General features: G+C 38.5%; 1 protein-coding gene across 6 annotated transcripts in view; it reads left to right on the top strand.

The window, feature by feature from the left end:
• Positions 1-25,412, top strand: part of SMOC1 (SPARC related modular calcium binding 1) — an 86,463-nt gene extending 61,051 nt beyond the window's left edge. For 3 of the 6 annotated variants that reach the window (XM_088145590.1, XM_025169916.2, XM_007433319.4), the window contains exons 8-13: positions 5,380-5,572; positions 8,343-8,425; positions 9,655-9,760; positions 16,055-16,302; positions 17,672-17,722; positions 20,557-25,412. In XM_088145590.1, coding sequence (XP_088001716.1) covers positions 5,380-5,572; positions 8,343-8,425; positions 9,655-9,760; positions 16,055-16,302; positions 17,672-17,722; positions 20,557-20,573 — 698 coding nt within the window. In that variant the 3' untranslated portion in view covers positions 20,574-25,412. The remainder of the gene's footprint in view (positions 1-5,379; positions 5,573-8,342; positions 8,426-9,654; positions 9,761-16,054; positions 16,303-17,671; positions 17,723-20,556) is intronic. The other 3 variants (XM_025169917.2, XM_025169918.2, XM_088145589.1) reach the window with 3 other exon arrangements.
• Positions 25,413-26,943: the final 1,531 nt, after the last annotated feature.

Below are 26,943 nucleotides of genomic sequence, written 5' to 3'. Positions count from 1 at the left end.
TTTTCAGTATTATACAGTGGATTTTAATTGAGTAAATTGATATGTAATGCCTGTGTCATTTCTTTACACTTGTACAGTAACTGGCAGTTTATGGTCTTAAAGGTTCCAAAGTCCTTGCATCTCAATTCATCTGCTGGTATCTGGGGTCCTGCTATTTGTGTATTGTCATCTGTGATCAATACTAGGGAATGGCTGTCCAGTCCAACTCTAGTTAAAAGATAAAAATTGTAGGAAAAAGTAATAAGAACATTAAAATTGCTCATCAACATTGGAGCAGATATACAGGTTACGTGAACACAACTTTCTCCAATGATGTATGATCTGTTGTGTTTCTGTTTCTTGTATATTTTAAATATGCAATTGATGTATTTCCTCTTTCAGGGGTGAGGCTTAAGGGCATCTAAAGGTGACTCTTCCTAACATAGTCACCATTCTATTACCACTGATTTGCAAGATTATAATATTGGAAAACATATTCAGGATATTGTTTTCAGGATAAACACCCCCCTGAGTAACTCTGACTTTTAGGAGAAATGAATGTATGCCTCCCTTAAAAAAAAAAAAAAAAAAAAAGGAACTGTTGAATGGCTTTAAGTCATAAGCCTTGAATTTAACTGCACGTTTGATTTTATTTGGTTTCTAGTATGAGCTTTCTCTATTTATTTTTAAGTGTTAGATGAGACTTCTTGTTCCTACTGTTTTTCTTTATTTCTTTTTAAATTGCAGATCACAAAAAAATAAGTAGAGAAAATCTGTATAGGTACTGTATACGCAAGTTTTGCTTACAAAATAGCTTTGAGAAATGCTGCTGACTCTCTTTTTTGATTACTGGCACTTTTGATAACAGGCTTGTCCAAATTTCACAGACAAGATTCTATTTTTGTTACTTAGGCAACAGACTATTGCATATAAACCATCTATTTACTCAAATTTTAGCTTAGCATTCAGCTTTAGGTTTCATTTCAGTTGCCATTCCTTCAGTTGAAATAACTGTAACTTTTAACATCTATTTACTTTGTGCATAGATCCATTGCTTCATAAACTTTTAGTGGTTACTGTTGCACACGTATATTTCAGATGCAAGAACAATAGCTTGGGGCAATTTGGCTAGAATAACAGAATGATATCAGTGGTTTAACTTTCAAGTTTGTATTACACTTGAATGAAAGAGTTTGCACTTTTGGTGTAAAAGTAATTACTGTATATATAATTTCATCAGAAATTATTGCAGTATACAGTAATTTAATCTGAATGGTTTTCAGTTCCAAAGAATACAGTACATGAAGATTTTGGAGCAAATAGCGGCATTTATATGGGCAATGATAGAAAAACAACTTATGACCCACCCTTTAACATTTTGATGGCAACTCTAATTCCCAATTTGGAATTAAAGTGTGGTGTGCTGTATCACTGATGCTGATAAGCTCTAACCTGACTTGTTTAGACAGTATGGTTGAAGTAAGGGAAAGAGGAATGGAAGAATTTAACCCTCTCCAGATAGCTAAGAAACAAAATAATGGTGTGCTAATAGGAAGTAGTTAATCTGATTTTATGAAAGGGTACAACGTACCCTTGGAGAAATAACACTGTATAATAATTGGTCTACAATCATAGGTGCTAAACCTTATGCAGCTAGAAAAATAAATGAGATTTGCTTCTGCTACCATGTCATAAATCATTCACAAAAAATCCAGCTTCTTCCCTTCCTCCAAAGAAAGAAAGCAAATTACTCCAAGCCGAAAGCTGGAACAGCATTTCCGCCCCCACCCCACCCCACCGTTGGTAAGGCACGTGATGGAAGGAAAGAGAGAAAGGAGCAAGGTGTTACTAGATGCTAAAATGAAATGTCAGAGCTTTTTATGGAGAGTTCAGTGATTGCTACTAGGTTTAGGAGAAAATGAAAAGAGGCAAATTGCTCAGCCACTATAGGTTGTGTCATTCAACTGAGGATCTGCAACTTGTCACAAGGAGGGTAATGAGGTTCAACAGGACTCATGGAAATAGGAGCTTTGTTTCCTCTGCAGGTCTCTGGTATGGTTGAGGTCTCTGTGGGCCAGTGTGGTGATGAGCAAATTCACCCTCTCTAAGTGCAGTGCAGACATCCTTCTGGAACTAATTGTTTTCTGGGGTTGAAATTAGATTGTGTTGCTTATTCCTGACTGAAATTAAGCCAGGGAATTAATTAAAAAGTTTGTAATGATATGTCAGAGAGATATCATTATGTTGCTTCATTTATGCAGGCTGTTTCATACCAAAACACTAGTTAGAAATCAGAAATTTTAGATGGATATACCAAAACAACCTTTCAAATGAACTGCATACTTTTCTAATTTGGTGATACAGCTCACAAACACACAAGTGTTATTAGCAGAAGATGCAGAAAACACATTTTTCTATGGAAGAAGAATTGCTTGCGAAAAGTATAGGCACTAAGAAGAGTTCCATGTGCGTATCTGGAGCAAGATGCTCTTTTCATCTGAAAAATCCTTTTCAGCTTGAGGTGACTTAAAGGTGTGATTACTTGTGGATTAAGTATAATATAAATCCAATGTGTTTGACTGTCCACTTGGCAGTCTGGTAAATTTATGTCCAGATTTTTAATAAATACCTTACGTGAATTTTTTTAGGGGTGGGATTGGGAATTGTACTTTTGAAAATGGATGAGTTGGGTTTTTTTTTTTTTTTTTCCCCCACAACAAAAAATGCTCCATTGACCATAATAGTGCAGAGCTTTCAGGAATGGGGATGTTTCTTTATAATTTCTGGAATGACTGTAGTCCCATTCAGGCATTCTGAATCCCAGAATCTCATACTAATGATATCTGCTTTCACTTTCCTCTGGCAGGCATCATTTGAGGGTTAGTGGGATTTTTTTCGGAAGCACTGATAGCTGAAGATACGTATGAACAGGAAGCAAAACCTGAGTAGAGTTTATATGACCACATGGTGATTCCAGGAAGTGCTGCAAATGCCAACATAGCACATACAATCTCTGATATAAACTGCATCAAATGCAAAAAAAACTGCTTTGGCCTCCATGTGAGCCAGACCCTGTAAAAACTCATTTGGAATAGAATTTGGAGTGTCACTGAAGCAGCTTTTATTCCACAAACAAAATATAAGGCAAATCCTGACATCAGTGCTTTCATTTGAGTTGCTGTTACTTGTGTTCTTTCCATCTGTTTGTGCCAGACAGAAGGAGTCTTTTTTCTAATAGCTGAGACTGAAGTGCATTTGCCTTCCTCCTTTTCTGTGTCCATCATTCAGTCATCTGTAGAATAACATGTTAAATATTTCTCAAGAAGAAAAACACAAGTTAGCAATAACTGAATTTGGTTTTGCTTGATTTCAAAACCCAGATTCCTCCAAAGAAATCTGACCACATAAGGCTGGACACTTCTATAGATTAAACTGCTGGAAGTGTAGAATCTAAGTCAGGACAAATGTGACTTATTTGCCACTGTAAATACATTATAGCTGACCACTGAGAGTTCTGTATCATCCCAAACAGGGCCAGATCTCAAAAGGCCACAAACCACTTGGAAAAGCTTCACTGGGTATCGCTGAAGTTGCAGAGGTGATGGAGAAGAAAAGGAAGCATATTTTACTTCCTGTCTTCACCACTGCCATAAAATAGGCTTTACCATGAACACTTACCAGCATTCAGTCAGATTTTATCAGTGTTTGATCATATTTAGTCAGATTTTATTCCATCTGCATTTTATTTTTCTCCCAACAAACTTCATTGCCTTATTTTATAAAAAATATAAAATGCATTTCACCTTTATATTTGCCCATGTCTAAGTGGGGGTGCCTGTGTTCACTCTTTTTCATACAAATAAACTTTGGTGCTTCCTTTTCACAGATAAACAATGCATCCAAGACTCGTATGTCTGGAATGTTTTTTTTTTAATTCCATCAGAGGATTTTCCATTTTCTTTTTCTCCATTTCTTATTATAAAAAACAAATGAATATAAACCCAAACAGACCATTGAAGGGGTTACTCAACTTGCTTTCTCTCTATTGGAGTAAGTGAATAGCAGGGCTCACTTTGACAGAAAAGGTGTAAGTTGCAATCAAGGAAAAAGCTTGATTAATTTGGCAGCTTGGGGTGTAATTGATTTGTGAGAATACTCAGAAGGCACTAACTGAATGATTTCTTTGTATACAGAATTGAGTTGCCATTTTTTAAAAAGTAACTCTTGTCATAAAGTCAAGTCAGCATACATATCAGCTGAGTCCTGAAATTTCCAGCTTTATTTGCTTTTTTTTTTAAAAGCCAATTTCTCCTCCCTGCTCTTTTTTGGCAATCCTGATTAAGTGAATCCCCATTATATTTCAACTTTAAAGCATCTCTTGTGTTAGATTTTTCTGTGGTAAATTATTTTACTGTAACTTCCCGGGTAGCAGTTGCAAATTTCACAGAGAAACTTTTTTGCCAATAACCTCATACATTATCTGCCAGAAAAATTCAGTGGAGCATCAACCATAATTTTTGAATTGACTGACTGCAGTTTTGAACATGCCAACATTCCCCTGTGGTTGTTCACTGTTGTGGAAGATTGACAATAATGATGGAAAAACCCTAGGTTAATGCACTGTTAGTGAGGTTTTCATGGAAGACAACCTTGTGAGATTCTGTCAGCCCCACCAGGTAGGCTAAACCAGGAAATGAACTCCATGGGAAGGCTAAAACTACTTTTACTGAGATTGATTATAGAAACTGAATCTTGCAAGTCTGATTGTTCTGTATCTTCTCCTTCTTATAGTTCAGTGAATTAGGGAGGCATTTGCCAGAGTCACTTCCAAATGTTATCTCATTGTTCTAGACTTGCTTCAGCCCCTTTTGTTTAGGTAACAGTTCCTGCATATCTCCATCAAGGTCATCTTCCTTAGTCTCTGTAGATTCCAAAAATTCATATGTCATGCACAACATGGGATTTAGAAGTAAATGCATAGAATCTCTGGATATCAGTATGTTTTCTTCTATCTCTAGGAAACATTATAAAGGACTAATCACATGCTAAGAAATGTGCCTACACAAAAATTTAACTTGCAGTGGTATAAGTAACTGTTAGTGTGCTTGTTGTTTAAATTTGTCCATTCAATCAGACTCTGTGTTATACTCCAAAGGGAGAGTAGGACATGATGTCTAGATTGGCACCTCACATTAAACAATGATTTTTGCCAGTCGTAATTTATTGAATAAGCTATAGGCCTGGTTCACCAGTTACACTAAGTCATAAACCAGACTAACTACATTATGGTTACAGTAATGTGACATATGAACTAGCCAGTACTTTTTCTTTTTTAGGTGGGAAGTTGATTAGATGAAAGCTTCCCACCTAAAGGGAATTGAGTGATTTTTTTTTTTCCAGAGAAAATTAATTCGTGTGACCAAGAAAGGCAGAGTGCACTTGAGGAAGCCAAGCAAAATCCACGTGAAGGAATCGTTATCCCTGAATGTGCTCCTGGAGGACTGTACAAACCAGTGCAGTGTCATCAGTCTACTGGCTATTGCTGGTGTGTTCTAGTAGACACAGGCCGCCCCCTGCCTGGTACTTCTACCCGGTAAGACCAATTTGCTTCCAATTTCATCTTTATGAAACACCAAGTCGCAGCATGGAGGTGGAATTTGGGTGGGGGAAGCAGTCATTAAACAGTATTTAGATCAGGGATAGGTAATCCTTTTCAACCTATGTTGGAATGTCTTCCCTCTATAAATATGAAAAATATAAAATATCTACCATTACATTTGTTAGTGTCTGAAATGTGAGTCTAAATGCTTAATGCCACTACTAATTAAAATGGGGGGAAATTTGCTAGTTTTTTTTTTAATTACAGTATAAGTGGTTTAAAATAATTGTTTTGCTTAAGCCCAGCTAGGTGGCAATCTAAAGCATAACATTCGTTAAACAATTGTGTATATTTTATTAAACTTGTGGATTTCTTTGAATTTCTCCTTGATTGGGAAACAAACATTAGATTTGCAGCCCTATATAATTCTTTTGAGCTTAGATGACCATATATGCAAATTACTGATTAGTACATGGAGTTTGACTTCCATGTATTTTCCTGTGGTCTTTTGTCGGAATACTCTGGCACATATTTACTGCACCCATAGTAAAAGAATCCCTCTTTTATTTTTATTCTTTTAATCTTTATCTGCCTCTATGTTCTTTTTGTGGCCTTCAGAGCACCCCCTCCAATAGTCTTAATATTAAGATTTTTTATAGAGAGAGCTTAGTGTTTTAATATTATTGTACAAGTAGTCATTGGCACCCTGCTTCCCCTGGTCTCCCTGCATTCACGCATGGCCTGCACCAGGCCTCCCCTGGCCTCCCCGCGGCACCCCCACGCTCTTTACCTGGGACTCCTGCCGCTTCCCACTTAACCTATGCATCTTAGGGTTACAGTGGCAACTGGGACTGCCAGGAGTGTCACTAAGCGATGTGGTCACATGATGTCACGCTTTATGACTACATCGCTTAGCAATGGCAATCCTGGTCCCAATTGTAACCTGAGGACTACTTGTATTGTGTTAGCAATGCTAGCTTTTAGTTATCTTTTATCTCTTATGTATTTCGGTGTTATTATTGAAATGGGTACAATTTTTCTTGATTGTATTTTATGCTGGTCTATGACGAAAATAAAAATTAGATTGACACTGCATACATAATGAGAAATAATCATCTATTGACATGTCTTCTTGTTATTTTTGTTATAATCCCTCAAGGCTTCTTATAACAGTATAGCAAAATATAAAGCATAGCAGTAACATACATGCAGTTAAAATGAAGATTGAAATAAAATTAATATTGTTAAACTCAGCTGATGATTGATGCAAAAGGTAATTTTTGATTTGCCTCTTCCTGAGAGACTGTGGAGTTGAATGAACTAACCTGGGGAGAGCATTTGATACTCTGGGAGTCACGGAGAAAAAGCTCCTCTTCCATGTACCAAATAATTCTGTTATCTTCAGAAGGACCTCTCCTGTTTATCTAAGTAACTTGGTAGGTTCTTTGTGGGAGAGACGATTCCTCAGATTAAGGTCTTAAGCTGTTCAGGGCCACCTTACATTGTGTCTGATAGGCAGCTGGCAGCCAGGGTAGATATTTCAGTACAGGCATTACAGTATGTGATTCTCATACCTCGTAGTGATCAGCAGCCTAGTTACTGCATTTTGCACCAATTGCAATTTCCAGCCATTTATCAAAAATATTCCCATGTGAAGTGCATTGCAGTAGTGGATCACCATCCAACTGGCTCAAGAAGAGTAACACTAGTTGTAATTGTGCAAACATGCTCCTCACCACTCCCACCACCAGCAAATACAGTGACAGGTGGGTTCAAGGAGTATCCCGAACTGTGAATGTCCTTTTTCTGGGGGAGCGCATCCCTATCTCAAACAGACTTCACTTCCATTTTCAGATGTAGTTTTCTTCTTATTAACAGTGCCTCCATCATACCTGGATTAAATTTCAACTTGTTCTCATTCATCCAAGCCCTTTTAGGATATATCCAGATTCATCAGGCATTTTGATCAGATCATTTTATCTGGTCTTCCATCTCTTCTGAGGTCTGTAGCAGCCAGCAATCTAAAACTGATCAGAGAATGATCTCCGTATGACAACAGAGTTACAGAAAGATCCTTCACTTTTATTTCACAGGCTCCAGCTGAATGCCAAATCCTTTGGGTGCTCTTCTGCATGTGTGAGGCAAGATATCAAGTTTGAACAAGTCCATTGTCGTCATGACAGGCATGAAATCCTGAGCTACTTCTGACATGGCAACCTCAGCATGGGCATTAAAATTCCCCAAGATATGAAATCTAGGATAGTCCTCTGCCATGATAGAGATTGCCCCAGCTAGTTCAGGAAGAAAGACTTTCTGTAGCAGGGTGGACAGTACAATAACAGTATCCCTCACTGTCTTGGCCACCCCAGTACAGCAGCAAGCGCTCAAATGTCAGACTGACAGCTTCTGGTTAATGAGAAGAAATTCCTATAGACTGAAGTCCCAGAGGGAGGAGTTGGATTGCAGGGAGACTACTTATATTTAGTCTCCCCCAAATCCAACTCCTAGATTTGATGACTTTTTCTCCTCTCCTTTTATTTTACACTTTTAAAATCCCAACTTGCATCCCCAGATACCCGTGGAATAAAATCATGTGATACTGTAGTATTTTTTTGAAAGGGATAATGTAGAAAATAAGAATGAATTCTTTGGACTCCCTGGTCTATCGTACCCTTGTACTTCCACAAGGGTTGGAGCAATAAGAAAATTATTGACACACGTGCCTTAAGAATGTGCTGGTTTTTTTAATCTTTCCATTCTTTAGGTATGAGACCCCTGTATGTGAAAGTGATGCTCGATCCAGAAGTCCAGAAACTGATGATCCTTTCAAAGACAGAGAACTTCCAGGTAAAAATGGAGGATTAATAAGAGTGGCAAGGATGGCAGAGTTCTATCTATTGGTTAGATATAACTAGGCAGTGGACTTTAGAGTTTTGTCTTGATTTTAAATCTTATGTTTATATGATCACTTTACATTTCTGAGGTCAGTAATGATGATGACGATGCCAAAAAAATGGGAGGAGGTAATTCCCCCCCCAAATTAATTTGTGCTTGAACAGTTTCTTCTATTGCCCTGTTTCTAATTGTCTCCCATCAATTTGGTGTGACTCATACACATCCAAGGAATTCTTGTACAAACATTGAATTAAAAAAATGTAGAAGGTATTCATTATGGTTGGAAAACTATTCAGGGTTTTCTCTAGTATATGTGCAGTTGCTAATTTATATTACTTTGCTATTGTATTACGATCATGGCAGAACTGTAACATCCTGTTGATCTGTAGTATCTGCACTGTATAATTTAGCAGTGTGCTAATGACACTCCACGTTTCAAATCTGTAGAAATTTCCAGTATAGCTGTATGTTCCTGCCACTAGAGGCCTCATTGTTTGGACCCTATGATTATATTTTAATGAAAAGTAGACAAATATTTGCATTATAATTTAAAACAGATTTCCCCAACCAGTCAGCCCCCAACCCTGATGGGATTGTCACTGTTTTATTTAATGCCTGTCTATCAAATTTATATGGCTGCCCATCTCACAGAAAATGACTGGGCAGCGTAACTATTCATGTTTGAGAATTCTGGGCCCTACTAAGAGGTTAGGAAAAGTTAATTTAAAATTTCCATATGGACTGAAATCTATAAATCCCAGAACTAAAACAGTGATCATATGTGATTGATTTACAGTGTCTATGAAACCTCCCTTACTGTTTTTTTTTTGCTGTTATTTCTTTTTATTCTTGTTGGAGGGTTTGATGTATATTAACATCTACGATGTGTTAAATATGTGCAGTATGCATTTGTGCAACCATGTTATCATTCCACTGGAACAATCAAGAGCATTTTTCTCAGAAAAATCAATCTTTGCCTTCTTCATATTGGGTATAGCTCCATGATATGTGCGTATATCATGGAAGAAGAAAATGCCTGCCACAATGGGGAACCAGTTGAGATTTCAACCTACTGCAGATTTCTCATCTGAACTGCACTGAAGCAAAATATGGCAACAGATATTGGGGGGGAACCTGTTTTATCTTTTGTTTATTAAAATTAAATTGTTCTCCTTTTCCAGGCTGCCCAGAAGGGAAAAAGGTAGAATTTATTACCAGTTTATTGGATGCTCTCACCACAGATATGGTACAGGCCATTAACTCAGCAGCACCCGCTGGAGGTGGAAGGTGAGTTTGGAAGCATTCAGGTGAAATAGAAATGAGACACCCACATACCTGTTTCTGGCCTAGACAATAACACAATTGCAGGAGGGTGATACACAGTGGAAACCTATACTCTGAGTTCTACTATCCTAGGAAAACCAAAGGGGCCTCCTTGTATATGTTTCCAAGTATCACTTCCCATTTGCATTGTGAAAAAGATAAGTTTTTGCTTTTTGTGGTTGAAACACAAATACTTAGGTTTGTACAATTCATATATAAAATGGGGCTCTCCTCTTTACAAGGAGAACAAGTGAGCCTTCTTCCACCTTACCTCACAACTTCTCCTGCTTGGGTCATGTCTGCTACTGGAGTTGAGCAAAAGGAAATTACTTAGAGCAATGCAGTGCAAAGAGTTCAGGAAAAGGAAGATGGTTTTTTCCCCCCCCAATCTTCCCCCAATCTTAGGTGGATTTGTACTCCTGTATTACTCTTGTATTTTATCCTTGTGACCTTTAGTCTCAGCCTCTGACAGGTCTTTAAAATATGGATGTTCATGACTTACCATTTGGGATTTTTGGTCTTCAGTAAGAATCTTTTTTCTGTTCTCATTTGACTAGTCAGTATATGCTGATTTACACTTGCATAGATATACAGTGGGGCAAAAAAGTATTTAGTCAGCCACCAATTGTGCAAGTTCTCCCACTTAAAAAGATGAGAGAGGCCTGTAATTTTCATCATAGGTATACCTCAACTATGAGAGACAAAATGGGGAAAAAAATCCAGAAAATCACATTGTCTGATTTTTAAAGAATTTATTTGCAAATCATGGTGGAAAATAAGTATTTGGTCACCTACAAACAAGCAAGATGTCTGGCTCTCACAGACCTGTAACTACTTCTTTAAGAGGCTCCTCTGTCCTCCACTCGTTACCTGTAGTAATGGCACCTGTTTGACCTTCTTATCAGTATAAAAGACACCTGTCCACAACCTCAAACAGTCACACTCCAAGCTCCACTATGGCCAAGACCAAAGAGCTGTCGAAGGACACCAGAAACAAAATTGTAGACCTGCACCAGGCTGGGAAGACTGAATCTGCAATAGGCAAGCAGCTTGGTGTGAAGAAATCAACTGTGGGAGCAATAATTAGAAAATGGAAGACATACAAGACCACTGATAATCTCCCTCGATCTGGGGCTCCACGCAAGATCTCACCCCATGGGATCAAAATGATCACAAGAACGGTGAGCAAAAATCCCAGAACCACACGGAGGGATGTAGTGAATGACCTGCAGAGAGCTGGGACCAAAGTAACAAAGGCTACCATCAGTAACACACTACGCCACCAGGGACTCAAATCCTGCAGTGCCAGATGTGTCCCCCTGCTTAAGCCAGTACATGTCCGGGCCTGTCTGAAGTTTGCTAGAGAGCATTTGGATGATCCAGAAGAGGATTGGGAGAATGTCATATGGTCAGATGAAACCAAAGTAGAACATTTTGGTCTAAACTCAACTCGTCGTGTTTGGAGGAGAGAGAATGCTGAGTTGCATCCAAAGAACACCATACCTACTGTGAAGCATGGGGGTGGAAACATCATGCTTTGGGGCTGTTTTTCTGCAAAGGGACCAGGACGACTGATCTGTGTAAAGGAAAGAATGAATGGGGCCATGTATCGTGAGATTTTGAGTGAACCCCTCCTTCCATCACCAAGGGCATTGAAGATGAAACGTGGCTGGGTCTTTCAGCATGACAATGATCCCAAACACACCGCCCGGGCAACGAAGGAGTGGCTTCGTAAGAAGCATTTCAAGGTCCTGGAGTGGCCTAGCCAGTCTCCAGATCTCAACCCCATGGAAAACCTTTGGAGGGAGTTGAAAGTCTGTGTTGCCCAGCGACAGCCCCAAAACATCACTGCTCTAGAGGAGATCTGCATGGAGGAATGGGCCAAAATACCAGCAACAGTGTGTGAAAACCTTGTGAAGACTTACAGAAAACGTTTGACCTCTGTCATTGCCAACAAAGGATATATAACAAAGTATTGAGATGAACTTTTGATATTGACCAAATACTTATTTTCCACCATGATTTGCAAATAAATTCTTTAAAAATCAGACAATGTGATTTTTTGGATTTTTTTCCCCATTTTGTCTCTCATAGTTGAGGTATACCTATGATGAAAATTACAGGCCTCTCTCATCTTTTTAAGTGGGAGAACTTGCACAATTGGTGGCTGACTAAATACTTTTTTGCCCCACTGTATGCCATCTGATTGCTCCCACATGCTTGAATTAACATTAAGATGCCTTCACAGGTTCTTCACATTCATATACATTTTCATTTCTTCTCACTGACTTCGTCACTCGGTGTTCGATGCTCACAACTCTAAATATTCATGTGTAGGCCATGCTTTCCCCATATTTTTTGTTAATGTCTATTATGATAACATTAAAAGTAGAGGTGAAAATGAAAATGAAAAAGCTAGAGGTTTATAATAGGATGTTTAATTTCCAGAGAACAATAGTTTTAAAATGTTTTATAATTCGTTCTGTATGCTGATCTTCTTTCAATAGTCCTGCTAAAGTAAACATTGATTTTTTTTATCATTAATCATATTGATGGCTGATTATCTGCAAACTCAGTGTTTTGAAATCCACTGATATATGCCACTTTTTACAAATGGTGAAAACAACCATTTCATGGATTTAACATATAAAAAGTCAAAATATCTCTATTAGGAAACACAGTAGCTTAACTGTATAATTTCAAGTATAGTGAGTTAAAGCTGAAAGAAATTTTAGAGATTATCTGGGATCCATATCTGCATTTTAATTTTTCTCCTATTGTAAAGCAGCACCCTTAAACTATAAATAATGAAAAGCTACACATTTCTGGGGAAGTTAAATGTAAAGAGAAAAATCAGGGTGCATATGTTTGTGTATATATAGAGAGAGATAGAGAAGCATGTATATGAATATAAACTTTAAATCTTCACCGCATTAATAAATGAGTAATTTTCCTAAAAGACTAGATTTTTTCATACTTCTGTATGAAAATAGAATTCTTTGCCTTACAGAATTCATATGTGGGTCCCCCCCCCCCGCTTATAGTTTGCTTTTTCACTAGACAACTATAACATTATAATATTGGAAGTCTTTGACATTATGTTCCCATGTGATGCTAGTGTTTTTTTCTGTACAAAAATGTCTTAGTTATCTGGTTGCCCTCCATTATTATCTAGTATATGAAGGTGTTATAATCTGGCAGTTGTATTTAGCCTGGTCATACAGTGTGTGCTAAACATTCTTATCAGGAGACAAACAGGGAAACAAATTTATTACACTAAAATATTTTCGGTCATTTAAGGTTACTTTCTATGTTACAGTGCCATATTCTGATAAGTGCAGATTTCAGCATACAGTACAAGTGGATTTTGGTTTCCAGACAAATTAGTTACAATCTTATTGCAGTTTCTTTAGCATAGCATAACCATTTTGTTGTTTTAACAAAAGGCAAAAAATGAAATAAATATTGTAACTAATTCAGTTGATTTCCTTAGTGCACATCCAGGTCATGGGAGTGCAAGCAGAAGACAGGATTGCAAATGATACTGATTAACACAGACTCTGTGTGTGTGTGTGTGTGTGTGTGTGTATGTGTGTGTGCGTGTCGTGTATAAATCTCTTTCTCTTTCATTGATCTCCTGCATGGCCTTCCTTCATTGCTTACCACCCACAAAGCACATTAACAGTTTTCCACAGTTGTTCACTCAGTAACTTGCTGCCTCTTTGTTTCAGATGGGTGTTTTAGACAGAAGGCATCCTCGTATCCAACTTTTTAAAAATTATTGCAGAGGAAGTATTTTCACAGATAATTGAAAGATGGCAGTGGAGTCCCACTTAGCATTTCCATTTCATTTAGAATGTTTAAAATATCTTAATGTCCATTACCTCTGAAGAAAATATATACATATAGTGCATTTAGAAAGTATTCAGACCCCCTTCACTTTTTTCACTTTTGTTATTTTGCAGCCTGATACTACAATCGTTCAAATTCATTTTTTTTCTCATTAATCTACACTCAGTACCCCATAATGACAAAGTGAAAACAGAACTTTAGAAATGTTTGCAAATATATGAAAAAGGAAAAACTGAAATATCACATGTACTGAAGTATTCAGACCCTTTACTCAGTACTTTGTTGAAGCACCTTTGGCAGCAATTACAGCCTCGAGTCTTTTTCGGTATGATGTGACAAGCTTTGCACACCTGGATTGGGGGATTTTCTGCCATTCTTCTTTGTAAATCCTCTCAAGCTCAATCAGGTTGGATGGGGACTGTTGGTGGACAGCCATTTTCAGGTCTCTTCAGAGATGTTCAATAGGGTTCAAGTCAGGCCTCTGGCTGGGCCACTCTAGGACATTCACAGACTTGTCCCTAAGCCATTCCTGTGTTGTTTTGGCTGTGTGCTTCGGATCGTTGTCATGTTGGAAGGTGAACCTTTGGCCCAGTCTGAGGTCCTGAGCACTGTGGAACAGGTTTTCATTGAGGAGATCTCTGTCCTTTGCTCCATTCAGCTTTCCCTCAACCCTGACCAGTCTCCCAGTCCCTGCTGCTGAAAAACACCCCCACAGCATGATGGTGCCACCATCATGCTTCACTGTTGGGATGGTATTGGGCAGGTGATGAGCGGTGCCTGGTTTCCTCCAGACGTAACATTTAGAATTGAGGCCAAACAGTTCAATCTTGGTTTCATCAGACCAGAGAATCTTGTTCCTCACAGTCTGAGAGACCTTCAGGTGCTTCTTTGCAAACTCCAAGAGGGCATTCATGTATTTTGCACTGAGGAGAGGCTTCCATCTAGCCACTCTGCCATAAAGCCCAGATTGGTGGAGGGCTGCAGTGATGGTTGTCCTTCTGGAACTTTGTCCCATCTCCACACAGGATCTCAGAGTGACCATCAGGTTCTTGGTCACCTCTCTTACTAAGGCTCTTCTCCCCCAATTGCTCAGTTTGGCCAGGCAACCAGCTCTTAGAAGAGTCCTGGTTGTGCCCAAGTTCTTCCATCAAGAATTATGGAGGTCACTGTGCTCTTGGGAACCTTCAGTGCAGCAGAAATTTTTTTGTAGCCTTCCCCAGATCTGTGCCTTGCAAAAATCCTGTCTCTGAGCTTTGCAGGCAGTTCCTTTGACCTCATGGCTTTTGCTCTGATACAGTATGCATTGTCAGCTGTAACATTATGCCAATGTGATAGTTCAGTTTTTCCTTTTTCATACATTTGCAAGCATTTCTAAAATTCTGTCTTCACTTTGTTGTTATGGGGTACTGAGTGTAAATTAATGCGAAAAAATATGAATGATTGTAGTATCAGGCTGCAACATAACAAAATTGAAAAAAGTGAAGGGGGTCTGAAAACTTTCCGAATGCACTGTACATGCATACATAATATGCATTAACTTAAATAATTGCAACTCAAGGAGAGTTGTCAGGAAAAACAAAAATAGGCAGATCAAATAATCTTAACTGTATCCAGAGTACAGATTTTAAAATAGATGTAAACTTACCTAGGCAAGGGGAATTCTTCATTTTTAAAAAAAATGAATTAAAATCAGAATATTTAACAGCATAATAAACTTGGTTTAAAGACAGTTTACTGTGTTTTGTATCAATCTATCAAGCAAAGACACTGGTTTCTTGCCATATGATGAAATGATAGCCTTCATATTTTAGACTCTGGAGGTTTGAGGTTTGGAGGTTTGAGGCATATTTTGAGATTTGAGGCATAGAAGCTTTCCTTGGTGTAGATCTGAGAGACCAATTTAGTCTGTGAACTTGGACATATGATCTGTTACTCAGATCACATGATAAGTTAAACCAAACTTGGTTTGCTTGGCTCATTGTGTGAACCAGATATTATAGGGCTAAAACAATTTTCTTCTTTGATAAAGTATGGAGTTGGGTGGCTTTAGAAATCTGACAAATAATAAAATGTCCGTTATGTGCACATTCCTTACTCTGTTGAGATTTTGATTAGCAAACATAATTAGGGCAGGATTAGGAAGTCTAGATTTCCTACCTTGAATTAGGAGCTGCTTAAATTTGTGTCTTTTTCAGCCTCTTGTAGTCATGCAAAGCTGCCCTAAACATTTCTGGAAAAAGAGGTCCAGGTATCCCTAGAAGCAGACATTGGACAGTGTTAATTATAAGGATATGAGTGTGTTAAGGATCTGGCTACCAGATTCTGTTTGTGTTTGTATTTTATGTGTGTATATGTGAGAGAAAAAAAATCTAGCTCAGCACTGCTATGAGTCTTCCTACTTCCAAGGTTCTCTGAGCCTGATCCCACTCATACCCTGGAGGAGCGGGTGGTACATTGGTACTTCGGTCAGCTGGACAACAATAACAGCAGCGATATCAACAAAAGGGAGATGAAGCCCTTCAAGCGCTATGTGAAGAAGAAAGCCAAGCCCAAGAAATGTACGCGACGCTTCACTGACTACTGTGATCTCAACAAAGACAAGTCCATCTCACTACAGGAATTGAAGGGCTGCTTGGGGGTCAGGAAGGAAGGAGGTTGGTGTCTCTCTAGGAATCTCGTTGCTGTGGTGGCTGAACTAACAACTTAGAATTCAGCCTGACTTGCATTATTGTCCAATTGCATCATTTTGTTTTGATGGAATTGTGGCTTTTTTGAGGGGGGAGGGAGGATGCATGAGGGACAGTCATTCTAAGGGAAGAAAAGAGCCATAGTGGCCTGGAATAAGCTGATAATCTTGGTCATTTGGAGACAGGATCTCCTTCTTTTCTTAAGTGCGTATTTTCCTTGAAGTAGTTCCATTCTTTTTTTAACCTTATTATACCTGGTAATGTCTTTCAAGAGAGGCAGTTTGGTGTAGGGTTTAAAGCACCAGGCTAGAAACTGGGAGACCATAAGTTTTAGTCCCACCTTAGGCACAAAGCCAGCTGGGTGGCCTTGGGCCACTCACTCTCTCTCCATCCTAGGAAGAAGGCAAAGGCAAGCCACTTCTGAAAAAGATTGCCGAGAAGACTTCATGTACCTGTCTAGGTAGTTGTCAAGATTGTCTGGAAGGCACCAAAATAATGATGATGATGATGATGATGATGATGTTTCAACTCTACAGCTGATTTTCAAATGCTATTTAGGTCCTTGTTTACACTTATTTTCTCTTTTCTTTTTGGATTGAGGCCATGATACATTAGGGTGAAGATTAAACAAGCCCCATCTTGAGGCATTCTGCTAAAATACAGATTCCCCCAGCCTGTAATAAAGTAAAAATAATTTACTTGTGCAATTTGATCATGGATCTCCCAGGTTGTATATATTGTATCCTTCTGCCTTCTAGGATATAACTAAAGACCTGTCCTTAGGCAGGGCTGGGTCCTGTGCAATTATTATTTGAAGCTGAGGACGTCAGAAATAATCTCTAGTGGCAATTTTCTTGCTCTCCCTGCCTCAATCTATCTTTACCCTGGAGACATACCACCTTGCAAAAATTAAACAAAATCCTTTATTAATATGAAAAGATATTTCCCATATTTAGAATTGCCCAGCTGTTTCCATTTTATCTTTCCACAGATATTAATGAGTTTATTATGCAGGCAAAGCCACTTAGTTCCTATTGTGAAGAAATGTAATAAGTTCATTGCTATTCCTCAGATATCAGTAAAATAGATGCTTATCTTGAAATTGCCATTGTGATGTTCTTTGAGTAATTGCTGATTATATGGATTTACATTTACTAGGATTCTAAAACAAAAATAACACAGGCAAGAAATTGGTTTAATGCTCTTCTTAACTTCTGCCTTAATTCTAGTTTGAAGAATTTCAGTTATCATTATTGGCAGATTAGTCTTTCTATTTCTTAAAATGTACAGCATTCACAGTACCAATATCTAGAGTTAATATTCTTTATATTTGCAGGTAGCATTGGCAGTTTTCCACATGGAAAAAGGCAAGGAGTTAATCCTTTCAGTAAGTAGTTTTTATTGTTTTTATTGTTTTGATCGCCTTCTCATCCCTAGATCTTTCTTAGCCAGCCACTTGGGCCATTTTAAGCTGATGCTACTCAGAGTAGCTAACTTAACATCTTGTGATGCCCTCTTTAGGTCAAGAAAACCAGAGAAGAAGGCTCAATTTTCACTTTTCTTCAAATGAGTCTTGATTTGAAAGGGCCTTGTTGAATGGTTTTCATTAACTATTTGTTTTATAACTTTGGAATACTTGAATTACATAAACCCTCTCAATAATATCCGAAGAACATTTGCTCACTTTTTAGTTGAGCAGAGTAAGAATAAAGGAAACAGTTATTTGTAAGCATATGCTTGAAGCAGTTACCTACACACAAAAAAGTTTATGTTCATTCACTTTGAAATCAGTGAGCAAAGCTGTAAAAAAAAATCATTGAAAACTGTTTCCTTTTGTTTCTAAAACCACAGCTAGTGATTAGATAGATTTTCTCCATGGTTATGTACTGACCTTAATTTTAATTTTATGCTGCTTTATACAGCTTCATTGTATGCTGCTTTTCTCAACCCAAGATAGCATGGGCAGGGGGGAGGGAATTAAAATATTTTTTAAAAAGTGTAAATTATTTTAACAATCTTCACAAAGTAATTAACACTATAAACACCTAATTTTTGTGAGATATGAGCATGAAAAAGAACATGTGTTGTGAAAGTAGCATATAAAAAGAGAGTGGTATTTTAAACAAGAACTTACCTTGGTATAATTTATGATAAGAAGAATAGTGTTAAGGAATTATATAAAAACAGGCTGCTTGAGAAATGTACATCAAAAGCTCTGCACATTAGGAGAAAGTCCACATAAGAGTTATGTGTGTTAGAGAATGAAAATGGGTGCAGAACATTTTAAACAGACGTTTTTGAAAAATCTTTGAAAAACCTGACAGACCTGAATTCTGCCCTGACCCAGTCATGTGGATGACTAGTTTTATAGCGATGTGCACTTGACTGACCTGACATTTATCCCTGACACCTTAATATTTGTGCAGAGGGCAAAAAGTTACCCCTGTTGTTGAAGCTGGGGATCAAGCTGAAAGCACATTGACATTCTCCCTCCCTAAAAAACCAGAAAACAGTTTTAAAACGAGTACAGCTGGTTTACCAGCTTTCCAGGTGCTGCTTTCCAGAAGCAACGCAGACTGTAGTCATATTGCTCAGAAAAAGAAAATTAATTGTTTTCAGTTTTGTATACTCTTATTTGTTGTTTAGTGTAATTGTTCACATTTGTCCTGGGTCTTGATGCACAACACAATATCTCACAATGATTGTTTCAGATTGCCAGCATTTACCTCTGGGATCTTTCGGATAGATACTGGTTTCAGATACTAAGGACTTGATGAATCTAAAATAATCTAATTGTAGTATACAGAGTGTTTCTCTTCCAGTGAACCTTCTACTAGTCTTTAGATTTAAAATTGGAGGTTTTAAATATATTTAAAATTGGAGGACATGATTTAGGAAGGTTACATAGCTCTTAGAATCAAGAAATGAAGCATCATTCCAAAGCTTGTGCTCTTGAAGTATTTAGTGGTATTCTCTTCATAATTAAATGCAAATCATTATCTGTATGTTCTAGAGAAAATCTTTCTTAAAGTTTGCTATGTATATCTATATATATCCTATGTATATCCTGGATCGGGATGCCCTTCGAACAGTCACTCATGCCCTTGTTATCTCACAGATAGACTACTGCAATGTGCTCTACATGGGGCTACCCTTGAAGACTATCCAGAAGCTACAGCTGGTTCAGAATGCGGCTGCGTGGGCTATTTTTGGAGCCCCAAGAAGGGCCCATGTAACACCGTTGCTCCGCAAGCTGCATTGGGTACCAGTTTGCTTCCGGGTCTAATTCAAGGTGTTGGTTATCACCTTTAAAGCCCTACATGGCATGGGACCAGGTTACCTAAGGGACCGCCTCTCCCCTATGTCTTCAACCTGTCCCACCTGATCGCACAGAGAGGGCATGCTTCGGACCCCCTCGGTAAAAGAACTCCATCTAGCGGGGTCCAGAAGGCGGGCCTTCTCTGCGGTAGCCCCCACTCTTTGGAACATTCTGCCCCCAGAGGTGCGATTGGCCCCCTCACTCCTGGCCTTCCGAAGGGCCTTGAAGACCTGGTTCTGCCACTTGGCCTGGGGTGGGGAGGGAATACTTCAAGCAGGGGGATGGCTAGCCCCATAGTGGCCAGCTCTCCGCAGCCTGATTTGCCATCTGCTTGGATTGTCCTTTCTTTAGTATTGTTTTAAATTTTGGATGTTTTATGTGTTTTAGATGTATTTATAGTTTTAATGTTTTTTTGTAAGTCCCCCAGAGTCCCCTATTGTGGGGAGATGGGCAGCGGAGAAATCCAATCAAATAAATAAATAAATATGATCTGTATGATCTATATGCAGGGTTTATTGTTCAAGGTCACTGCTTATATACCCTAATTATTTTGTCGGCCATATGACAAAATGAAAATACCATTCTCATTAGCTATTCAGTGGGGGAAGTCTCGTGAACTTTTTTACTTTTTTTTTTCTTCATGGCTTCATGCCAATATTGACTCCTGGTGACAGCCTGAACTTGTCCCTGCTTCAGAAGTTGTTTGCCATTGCCTCCTTCCTAGTGCTGAGAGAAAGTGACCGGCCCAAGGTTACCCAGCTGGCTTTGTCTCCTGGTTTCTAGTCTGATGCCTTAACCACTACACCAAACTAGCTCCCTTAATTAATCAATTAATTAATTACTTTTAATGGGAATTAACTGGCTTTTCACCTTTTGTATCCTTCTCTTATCTAAAACTTCAGTAGGACGTCTTGTTTAAGAGCTCATGAGAATATATGACATGGATGGATGAAAGGAAGGTTAGGACGCGTGGCCATCTGAAAACATGTGGGACTGACAACATCCAGTATAGCAGAAGTGGCAGTCACAACATTTGCACTTTGTTAGGAAAAGAGAGGAGAAAAATGGTCTACATGTAATACAGTTATCTAGTAATCTGAAGAAAAGAAGGAGAACAACCATTGAATTTTGGAAAGAAAACTGAACATCTACTGATGATTTAAACCTTGGGGATTGCTTGGACTTGAAAAAAAAGATGTTTAATATACTGTGTATAAATGTAAATTGCAGTTATTTTCTGTTGGTTACAGGATGACTATTAAATCTCTGCCCTTCCCCCCCCCGCCTTTTTAAGAGGCACAGCAAATTCAGGAATGCACTGATTTTTATAACTATTCAAAATTCTTTCACAACCTATTATTCAAGTAAGCCAAACATGGTTGCACACAGACATTCTTTAGAACCTCGTTTCTGTATATTTGTGTGCCCACATTTGTCAGAAAACAACCTATTTCTCCACTAGACATTTATAATGGCTTCTAGCATCATCCAGTCATTGCTAGGGTGATATAAAGTCTGTCTTCATTACATGTATAACAATACAGAGATTATTAGAAGGTTCTTTATAAGATGTTATAAATCACTAGTGAGGAAATGGCCTAGATGTGTAATCTTGGGAATGTTCAAGAAATGTAAATGTGAGCAGTATGAAAATGTAAACAGGAGTGGGGACCCCATGGCACTCCAGATATTGTTGGACATTAATTTACCCATGTTTAGCCAGCATATCCAGTGTTCAAGGACAGCAAAAATGAGACAAAGCCTCTGCCCAGTTCAGAAATCCAAATTAAAGCAGCCTCAAAAGATAGCCGTCCAGCCCCAGTTTGAGTGCCTCCTATGAGGGGATCCCATCAATTCCCTGGATACTTGATTCTTTGAATTGTTCTTACTGATAGGATTTTTCCCCCCTTCAGAAGGAATCTGCCTTCAGTTCATTATTCTGTGTCCTGCATTCTGGAACATGTGGGTATGGAATTTATTTTGTGTGAAGAGTTCCTAATGTGGTGTCCTCCAGATGTATTGAATGTCAGCTCCCATAGTCTCTCAGCTAGCATGCTCAATGGCCCTTCTGGCTGAGGAGATGATAAAAGCTGACATCTGAAAAATCTGGAGGACACTAGGATGAGGGAAGCTTGGTTTAGAGCCTATGAAACAAGCCCTAACAGGGACCATACCATAAGGTTATGAAACTCTACAAAATCATTTTTCCCCAACAGCAGACCATAATGGGAGAATTTTTTGGCAATCCCACATGCAGTGAACTATCTTGGCTTTTGACTAGTGGGTTTCCTTGTGTAGTTGGTTGGCCATTGTGAGAACAGATTGCTGGACTAAATGGGCCAGGGGTCTAGTCCAGCAGGACACTGCTTATGTTCTTAACTTGTTGGTCGTGGCTTTTTAATTTCAGGGAAAGCAAGACTGAGTTGTAACAATGACTTTTTTGGATTGTGGACCTTGAAGGTTTACTGTACATAGGTGGAAGTTTGAAACTGGGCAAAAACATTTTCTTCTTTTTTAAATCTGTGTTGAATCATTTCACAAGTTTACTGTAAAGCAAATCTTTGTCTCATGGATCAGCAGCACCCACTGCTGGCTTCTCTAATATATCACATACAACGCATGTGTCTTCAAACTCTTCTTTGCATACTGTGATCTTTTTCTTTCTTTTGTTCACCACACTTATTTTGTATGAATTCAAATTACTTGTTTGAATATGCAGTGTAAAAAGTCTACTTTTTGTAATTTGTAAAGAATTACATACAATACAATTTGTAAAGAATGTTGTTAAAAATATTTTTGTTCATGCGGCCTTCCCTTCAGCCCCTTAAGCCTACTGTTAACAATGCTAGAGAATCAGAGACCATGCCAAGTTCTTCTGTCACTTTGTCTTGCTATTTTGTGAAAACCCATATTTTTTAGTTCTCTCAAAGAGTATATTGCATCGGATCAATGACTCCTTTGGTTTGGTAGTCTTTCCTTCAAGGAACTCCTCTCGGATCCTGTTGGATTAGAGCAGCATATAAGCCCCAGTAAATTGATAAAAATACATAAACTTTTTAACAATGCTGATTTTCAATTAATATTTCCTAGTCCCCTCATTAAAATGCATACCCTTTGTATGAGAGTTTTTGGTTCGATTAGGCCAAAGTCTCTCTGGTCCTCCTTCCCTCTGCTCCAGCAGTAATCAACTTGTGGCTGTGCTCACAAGAAGGATATGAAGTGATAGTTTCCTTTCTTAGTTGCTCCACATCCAAGTAATAAATTGATACTGTTTTCTGCCAGAATATTTTGGTCTAAAATTGCACTCCATGTTCTATTAGGGCTTATATTGAGGCTTTGAAAAAAAGATGCTTTGGACCTGCTGGAAAGTCCTTAAACCAAACATCTTTTCACAAGGTTGCACTGCAACTGGGGAAGGCAGATGTGCCATCTGTCCTGAAAAAGGATGCAGTTGCTATTAGGAGTTGCCAGCAGATCCTTTGTGAGTGCCTCAGTGGACTCTGGAGTGGTTTTTTTTTTCCTTCTCCTTCAAACTGAAGCACCGCACAGCTCTACTTTTTACTACCTCCTGCTTCCAGTTTAATGATCAATTCATATCTTATATTTTTCTTGTCAGGAAAAAAAAGCACAGTATCCAGAGGCATGTTTGGAAATTGTGTGAGTCCTGAGCCTGCATAATGTATGGGGGCCAATACTTGCTAATCCCCTCTTGAAGCCTGGTTCAGAGAAAGTGGATTCAAATGGTTTGGGGCAGCAACCCAGATACTCTGTTTTGCGTGGCTTAGTCAATTTCGTGCAGGCAGGCAGTATTTTCTTACCGGAAATGCAAAATTTCTAAAGACAGTCTATCCGCGGTCCAAAACAAAAATGCAAGGGATGGAGGGATTGTGAACCAGTAAGTGGAATTCAGAAACTTTGGAAGATGAAATCGGTGAGCTTTCTGCACAAGGGAATAATAACTGGATCCACATAGGTTAAGACTAAGCAGTAGTAGTCTTTCACTCAAGCCAGGGAGCATTATTTACAGACTAACAACAATATTCAGTCTAAGGGCAGATTTGCACTTTTTGCTTGCAAACATGACCTTTACCTCGGTCTTTCTGCGTTGCCTCAAAACTAGTGTTTCCCACTTTCTGACAGAAGAAAGGTTGATGTCTGGTTTCTTTTCTGTGCTTTATTGTCTTACAGGGAAATGCCTCCATTCTAACTGACAGGAATGTCCCCTTCCCTCTGGTCCCTACTCAGAGTCCTCCACAGCTATTTTAACTTGGGCTGTTAAGCTTAATGTCCCTCTCAGAATCTTCCAAGGGTTAAATACACAACCATTAGCTTCCCTGAAGAGGAAGAGTTCGTGTAACCCACCAGATCTTTCACTGAACCAGGAGAGTTCACATGATCCATCAGATCAGCCCGTTATTCAGGCTGGTGCATTATCAAAATAGTCCTTTCGTTTTATTTAGTACTTATATTTATTTTGGGAAAAGCATTTCTGCTTAGCTTAATTTTTTAAAAATCCATCCTCCAATAGGCTGTTGAAATATTTGGCCTAGCTAGCTAGCTAGCTTTTCTCCCCAACCCCAGGAAAATGCAGTGATATCTTTTCTTCACACTTGCAGAGCTGTTTGGGAGCTGGGGTGAAATTGACAACAGTTTGCTAGTTTCCTATGCCAAGTGACAGCAAGAAGGATGAAAGAGTCCTCTAGGGAATCAGTTTAAAAAGAGAAACAGCAAAATGGAAAAGCTAAGGGAAAGAAAAATAATTAGGGGGAAAATGTAATTTCTGTCCAATTTTGAACTGGGGACCTTTTGCATGTGAAGCAAACATAACCTCTATTCCACTGGAACATCACTTGGAGCAAACTTAAGAAAACGCAAGAAAATAACTTTTCTTTGGAAGTTGGCTGCTGTACATGTGCTTATTGATACTTTCTCTTTGTAAATGGCATTATGTTTTTCAGTTTTAAAAAAATGCCCTGTAAGTCCTACACATGGGAAGTGGTGGTAGCTTTCCAGGTATGGATGGGAGGAATAAAGAAGCAAGAGAATCTACTGGTTGGGGGCCATGTTAATAGTGGAGTGGACAGAATATCTGGCCATCCTTATGGCCGAAGTGGAGAAAGTGAAATCTGGAAAGAGATTTCTTAACACCAGTTTCATTCCCAGCCAGCTTGTCCTTGGGAGACAAGCAGCTGTCATTCAGGACAGCCTTAAGCCATAATTAACCTGCCTTGTGGCAAAGTATAATGTGTGAATCCATATCTGCTCAGAACACTATAATGTTGCTAAGTATACAGAATCTCTCTTTCAACATGCTAAAGTTCCATTCAGTTCCACAGGAAGCATCCCTCTGTTGCAAAGTATAATGCTCCCTTGGTGATACATTACGACTTTGGAATACTACACACTTCAAGTAATGCAATCCAATCCAGCAAGTCAAATAATGCAGTTATTTAAAGCAGTACAACATCTGCCTCTTTACAGTAAATGTATATAAGTAGAAGGATAAAGATAAACGTTTGTGGAAGAAAGAGAAATTGAACTTTAGGGGGCACTGTTTACTGTTAGGATTGTTAACTTTCTAGTTAGAATCAACTAGAAAATGTTTGAGAAAGAATTATCTCAAAAATGCAGTTTTCTATCAGGAAGAAAATTTTGATAGGCTTATTGTTGTACTATTCATCTGTGGATCCAATTCTGCTAAACTTGGCTGTGACAAAGTCCCATTTGAAAATAATAAAGATTTCAACTTGTATCTTAACATGTCAGTGCGTGTTTCACGATTAAGTGTAGCCAGATGGAGAATCTGGGGACAAAACAGAACTGAACAGTGTACCAGCATCTCAGCAAGTGAAACAACACACAATATTATGGTTACCTGATTGGGATTGCAAAAATCCTGATTATTGCAAGATAGCAAGAAAGAATTACCATAACTATCTCCTAGTTGCCACTCAGTGGGTGTTTGCACTCTTGTAGCTCAAATTTGGTTGCTCTAATTAATGGAACAGGAATGCTGTGGTTATTACATTATAAGGAACTAAGATCAGGTTGAATTCTCATATGATGTGATATATTGACCTTATCTGTCAGTGCTTAATGTGTTCAAATGTGATAAGTTCTGAATTTTACCATCCCATAGTTAGTTGAAAATTAACTCCAGAACATGATAAATCTCAATTCATGACACTTGACCAAAAAACTCACAGAGTGAAAACACCATTAATGCAGAGAGAGTTTTCAAAAGTCCTAATAAAAAAGCAGTTTTCCTAACATGTTTAATGGCTCGGGGGGTGGGGGGAGACAAAAATCTATATTCAACTTTTACATTTTACAAAGCTGTCTATTCATGTAAGTTGGGCATGACATTTTAAATTATCATACGTGAGACATTCTCTGGTAATGTGCTTCAGCCTTATCTATAAAGGATAAGACAAAACATGTTAGAGAAAAAATTCAGTGAACATGGATGCAAGCACCATGATATTGCCCAAGCCTATGATGCCCATGGAAAGCAGAACATATAACCTCTGACCAAGTTTGTTATGAATTCCAACTTCTATGAATGCAAAATGGCAGCTACTCTGGGCTTTGGATATTACAATAAGCCAAATACTGTATTTTTGTTAATGGAACATGTGTAACCATGTGCGTGTAAAATAGTGGCCCACATAGATGGCCTTTTTGGCATGGCACATCATGTCAGCAAAGCAATTGTCACGTACTAGTGCCAAGGCAAAAATTAATCCTCAACTAGCGTATATTTCAACCACAAAAGAAGCAAGAAAAAAGAAATAATAAATTAAGAGTCAGGACTATTAACAAAAGATGGTTGGGCATTCAAAAGATTAATGGGAGAACACATTCAGAGCGTCACATTGGATTCATTTGGGCTAATCTTCTCAATCTGGGCATCCTGCCAGAAGTATGATTTTAACTCCCTGAGTCAGCAAAGCAATTGCTGGAAATTCTGCGAGTCGAAGTCCACCCGCGTAGAGAATGGCTGGTTGCCTAACTGGTCGGCTTGATCGTTGACTTAAGATGGGAAAGGCTCGTAATTGGAAGAAATGGAATAAAACTCTGGCTTCGTCTAGTTGCTGAATCTTCATAAGTGTTCCTTTTTGCCTAAAATTTAATGTAAAAATAGCTGTTTTGTGTGAACAAGCATTATAAGGTCACTTCTCTGATGCCAACATAAAAGATTTTTGTCATTTAAAAAATGATAAGATAACAGCCCTATTCTGGAAATAAGCAATCTCAGCATGTAAACTGGGAGCTACCTAGCTGGGGCC

The sequence above is a fragment of the Python bivittatus genome, unplaced genomic scaffold (genome assembly GCF_059951505.1).
Source record: "Python bivittatus isolate LINGU-HERP-01145 unplaced genomic scaffold, Pbiv_v1 ctg000480_np1212, whole genome shotgun sequence".
NCBI classification, from domain to species: domain Eukaryota; kingdom Metazoa; phylum Chordata; class Lepidosauria; order Squamata; family Pythonidae; genus Python; species Python bivittatus.
Note: the sequence above shows the minus strand (reverse complement) of the source record. Positions and strands in the feature narration are given on the sequence as shown.